A 5,825-nucleotide genomic window follows, 5' to 3' on the forward strand; every position below is an offset into this window, starting at 1 on the left:
TGCCACTCAAGAAACAGAGCAAGAAAGATATAATATTAGCATAAATTTAAATAAAATAATAGGAAAAGTATAAATTATTGAAATGCAAACAAGGAAGAATTATGATGATGAAGCAATAGAAGCCGACACCAGTGGGGAGAAAATGAAACTACTGTCAAGTCCAGTGCTGGGACTAATATCAGCTAGTCAGATGGCATGACTAAAATTCGTTTTAGAGATCTTAAAAGAAAACCCCAAATTCTGATTATAGACAAAGACCTGGAAAAGAGAAAGGGAAGGAAAAGCAAGTAAGACTAGGAAAAAATAAAACAGCTTAATACGAAGCAAGAAACATGAGTGGGAAATAATATACAGAGTAAAACCAGATGTTGTCAAAGACAAAGAAACAAATCTTTAGAGAACTACAATAATGGATGTCGAGCAGTTATTTAATGAGACTCAAAAGTATCAAAACAATGTTGAAGAAAAAGTTTTAAAAAACAAACTAGAGGCTCTACTAGAAAACATGGTGAGTTAATATCAATTGTTTCCAATAAATATTTCATCAGGGTTCTCAGAGGAATGGGTTAAAAATGAAAAAAGTTCAATGGGGAAGAAGCCAAAAGGCAAAAAGACTGAAATGAGACCAGAAGTGTGCAATCTCGCTCAAGAATGTTGATTCAAAATCCTATCTACTATATATGTCATATTTATAGCTTACGACTAAATGGGGTTTATTACTTAGGGATGCAAGAATATTTCAATATAAGAAAATCTAATAATATAAAACTTCATATTAGGGGATTGAAGATAAAAAGCCATGTGTTCATTTCAATAGAGGCATAATAAAGGTCTAGAGAACATTCAACACATGATTAAAATCTTTTAGCAAGCTGGAAATTTAAGGAAACGTCCTTAACCTGATAAAGAGTATCTATCAAAAACTTATAGCGCTACCCAAAGCAATCTACAGATTCAGTGCAATCCCTATCAAAATCCCAATGCCTTTTTTTGTATAAATAGAAAAAAATCCATCCTAAAATTCATATGGAGTGTCAGGGGACCTCAAGTAGCCCCAACAATCTTGAAAAGAACAAGGAACAAACCACCTTCAGTTTCCTTAACGTTCGTGCTGCCTCTCACCTCCAAGAATTTGTACTAGAACACTACTCCAGCCTCTTTTTTGATCCAGTCATACCCTTTAGGATCCAGCTTCAATATTGTCCTGGAAAAGTCTTTCCTGACCCCCAAATCTAGGCTGGATACCCTTCCTATGTATTCTCCCATTGCCCAGGGTTTCCAACCATCATAGCAGTTACCATACTCTATTAAAATACTCTGTGTACTTTACTATGTCCTCCCTTTTCCTGTAGGCTTCCTGAGAACAGGGACTGTGTTCATCAGGTGCACCATTTCTATCTCCAGCATCAGTCAGGCAAAGTGTCAGGCCTTAATTGGGTAGTCACCCAATTAAATGTCTGAAACTTCAATAATTTAAATACAGATTTTGGGGAAAAAATACAGGTTTTGAAGTTCAATACTAAGCCATTAAGCACAGAAATTTAAAATATATAACATTAGAATATAATGTAGCTAATATTTTAGATTAATCTTATTGTCTCTGAATATAAAATAAGAGGTTGAAGATGTTTGGCATAAGGGCAGAGGCTGCCTTGATTAATGCCTCCAGTGTTCAATGATACTTTCCTTGCAACTACTGTCAAGGTCACATTCATTCACACCATTCTTATTCATTCTGAAAAAAAGACTCCTGACTTGAAAGAGCTACTTCTAAGGTATCTTAGAACTGTAAGATTCTTCAAAACAACTTGAAAGTCACAGGGGCAACAAATAATAACTTGGGTTTACCTGAAAGAGTGCAGAAATTACTTAGGCCTCTGGGCGTCGCTGTTGACCACCTAAGAAGTAAGCCTGTGAGACATCCACTCCAACATTACGGCTCGCATAACACAAAGGGCTGGGCGTTTGGCCCGCAAGCTTCGGGACGGCAAAAAAATTAAGTCCAGCAGCCCACTACTTCTCTCCACAGTTACCTGGGTCCCGTGAATGCTTGTCACCTCAGACCCTGAGGAATAAAGATTGGAATCCCGGCCTGGATGCTGGAAGTTGCCTGAGAGAAAAGACTGCAGCTCAAGAAATGGCGGCTGTGCTAAAGTTGCCAAACCGCGGAAGGCTTGTCCTGCTGTGCCTTCTTTTGGCGACCCTGTGGGAGGCTGGAGCTGGGCAGATGCGCTATTCTGTGCCAGAAGAGATAGAAAAGGGCTCATTCGTGGGCAACATCGCTAAGGACTTGGGGCTGGAGCCTCAGGAGTTGGCGGAGAGCGGAGTCCGCATCGTCTCCAGAGGTAGGACGCAGCTCTTTGCTCTGAACCCGCGAAGCGGCAGCTTGGTCACCGCGGGCAGGATAGACCGGGAGGAGCTCTGCGCTCAGAGCGCGCGGTGTCTGCTGAGTTTCAACATACTCCGGGAAGATAAATTGAGTATTTATTCAGTAGAGGTGGAAATAACAGATATTAACGATAATGCCCCTCGCTTTGTAGTAGAGGAACTGGAGCTAAAAATCAGTGAAACGACTATGCCAGGATTCCGGATCCCTCTGAAGAGCTCGCATGATGCAGACGTCGGAGAGAACACCCTCCAAAGGTACGAACTTAATTCAAATGACCACTTCTCCCTGGACGTGCGAAACGGAAAAGATGGGAATAAGTATCCGGAGCTGGTGCTGGAACGTGCCCTTGACCGTGAGGAAGAGGCCGTTCACCATCTCGTTCTTGTGGCTTTGGACGGGGGCGACCCTGTCAGATCTGGCACCTCCCGCATCCGCGTGATGGTCCTGGATGCGAACGACAACGCGCCTGTTTTTACACAGCCTGAGTACCATGTGAATGTTCCAGAGAATACGCCCGTAGGCACCCGGATACTCACAGTGACTGCCACTGATGCAGATGAGGGATACAACGCTCAAGTGGCATATTTTCTGGAGAAAAATCCTGAAGAAACCTCAGAGGTATTTGAGCTTAAGTCATCATCTGGAGAAATAACGATCACAAAAAGCCTAGATTATGAGGATGCCAAATTCCATGAAATTGATATTGAAGCTCAGGATGGTCCAGGCCTTCTGACCAGAATGAAGGTCATTGTCACTGTTCTCGACGTAAATGACAATCCCCCAGAATTTTACATGACGTCTGCTACCAGTTCGGTTCCTGAAGACTCTCCTCCAGGAACCATAATTGCACTTTTCAATGTACATGACAGAGACTCTGGACAGAATGCATTTATCACATGTTCACTCCCGGAGAACCTTCCTTTCAAATTAGAAAGGTCAGTGGACAATTACCACCGACTGGTTACAACCAGAGTCCTTGACAGGGAACAGTTTTCTGTATACAACATCACGGTGATCGCTAAAGATGGAGGGAATCCATCTCTGTCCACAGATGCTCACATTTTGCTGCAGGTGACAGACATCAACGACAACCCTCCCACCTTTCCCCACACATCCTACTCTGCCTACATTCCAGAAAACAACCCCAGAGGTGCCTCCATCTTTTCCATAATGGCCCATGACCCTGACAGTGATGACAACGCCCATGTAACCTATAACTTGGCTGAGGACATCATTCAGGGGGCACCTCTGTCCTCCTACATCTCCATCAACTCTGACAGTGGCATCCTCTATGCGCTGCGTTCCTTTGACTATGAGCAATTCCATGAACTGCAGTTGTGGGTGACAGCGCATGACAGTGGGAACCCACCGCTCAGCAGCAGCGTGTCACTGAGCATATTCGTGCTGGACCAGAACGACAACGTGCCGGAAATTCTGTACCCCGCCCTCCCCACCGACGGTTCCACCGGTGTGGAGCTGGCACCCCGCTCTGCAGAGCCCGGCTACCTGGTGACCAAGGTGGTGGCTGTGGACAGAGACTCGGGCCAGAACGCCTGGCTGTCCTACCGCCTGCTCAAGGCCAGCGAGCCGGGACTCTTCGCGGTGGGGCTGCACACGGGCGAGGTGCGCACAGCGCGGGCCCTGCTGGACAGAGACGCGCTCAAGCAGAGCCTGGTGGTGGCGGTCCAGGACCACGGCCAGCCCCCTCTTTCGGCCACGGTCACGCTCACCGTGGCAGTGGCAGACAGCATCCCCGAGGCCCTGGCCGACTTGGGCAGCATCAGGACCTCTGCCGACCCCGACGACTCAGGTCTCACACTCTACCTGGTGGTGGCGGTGGCCGCGGTCTCCTGTGTCTTCCTCGCCTTTGTCATTGTGCTGCTGGCGCTCAGGCTGAGGCGCTGGCACACGTCGCACCTGCTCCAGACTTCAGCAGGCGGGTTAGCGGGTGTGCCCGCCTCTCAGTTTGTGGGCGTGGACGGGGTGCGGGCGTTCCTGCAGGCCTATTCCCACGAGGCCTGGCTCACCGCGGACTCGCGGGGGAGTCACGTGATCTTTCCGCAGCCCAACTACGCGGACACGCTCATCAGCCAGGAGAGCTGTGAGAAAAAGGATTTTCTTTCAGAACCTCAACTTATACCTGAAGACAAAGAAGAAACTTTTTCTCAGGTAAATTCTCTTCGCAATATACCTGTGAGCTACTTTGCTAAAAGAAATAAATTTACCTAATTACTTAGCTGTCTCCACAGTTTACCATACCTTTTCTATTTCCCATATTTCTTTGCGGATATATTCAATTTTTAGGAAATTAGTCCTGGTGAATTATTTCTTTCTAGTTCCAAGTGTTCACACAGTGTAAACAGGAAGAGGACTTAGAATCATTGCGTCATGATTATAAATCAGGAGTTAGTAAGTGAAGGTGATATTTAGGTTATCAAAAGAGCACTGCCTGAGGAACTGGCGTGTCTGACTTCTCATACTTCTTTCTTGTCCCTGAGGAAACCATCTCATGCACCTGGATCAACAATTCTTTCTTTCTTAGAAATATAAATGTTGACTTTTATGTTTCCCCAGATACCTCCCTCCTTTAAAATTTAAGGCTTTTATGTTTATTTATATTTGTTTATGAATAATGAAATACTTTAGTTGGTTGTTTTCTTCTCACTCAGTCTTAATATTTTTTCTTCAGTTTGGCAGTGAGATTCTTCATTTTTCTTGATTTGCATGATCTTCCCTATTAAAAGACGCAAATTTAGAAATATATATACTTCACCGTGTGTCAGGAGGGTATGTCATGGAATCTGTTTAGTTAAAAATCTCATTAGCCTCTAAAGTAGCTCTGTGTTCCTTTAAGAAGTGATTGAGTTATCATTTGCTCTATAATACATGGTTTGTATAACAGTGAAGATGTTTCTGTTCCGTGTTACTTTTTTTAAAAAATAAATTTATTTATTTATTTATGGCTGCGTTGGGTCTTCGTTGCTGCACGTGGGCTTTCTCTAGTTGCAGCAGGCAGGGGCTACTCTTCATTGTGGTGCGTGGGCTTCTCAGTGCGATGGCTTCACTTGTTGTGGAGCATGGGCTCTAGGTGCACGGGCTTCAGTAGTTGTGGCTCGCGGGCTCTAGAGCGCAGTCTCAGTAGTTGTGGCACATGGGCTTAGTTGCTCCGTGGCATGTGGAATCTTCCCAGACCAGGGTTCAAACCGTGTCCCCTGCATTGGCAAGCGTATTCTTAACCACTGCGCCGGCAGGGATGTCCCCCCTGTTACTTTTATTTTTTCTCATATGTGCAAACCACATAGCCTTTTTTTTTTTTTTTTTTTTTTTTTTTTTGCTGTACGCGGGCCTCTCACTGCTGTGGCCTCTCTCCCATTGCGGAGCACAGGCTCCGGACGCACAGGCTCAGCAGCCATGGCTCACGGACCCAGCTGCTCCG

General features: G+C 45.3%; 1 protein-coding gene across 1 annotated transcript; it reads left to right on the plus strand.

Moving 5' to 3' along the window:
• The first annotated feature begins 1,932 nt into the window (after positions 1 to 1,932).
• Positions 1,933 to 4,618, plus strand: LOC103072962 (protocadherin gamma-A2). The gene has a single exon (XM_007460468.1). It carries the CDS (start codon positions 2,138 to 2,140, stop codon positions 4,616 to 4,618), a length of 2,481 nt encoding a protein of 826 aa, XP_007460530.1. The 5' UTR covers positions 1,933 to 2,137.
• Positions 4,619 to 5,825: the final 1,207 nt, after the last annotated feature.

The sequence above is a fragment of the Lipotes vexillifer genome, unplaced genomic scaffold, assembly GCF_000442215.2.
Source record: "Lipotes vexillifer unplaced genomic scaffold, Lipotes_vexillifer_v1.1 scaffold1860, whole genome shotgun sequence".
Taxonomy (NCBI): domain Eukaryota; kingdom Metazoa; phylum Chordata; class Mammalia; order Artiodactyla; family Lipotidae; genus Lipotes; species Lipotes vexillifer.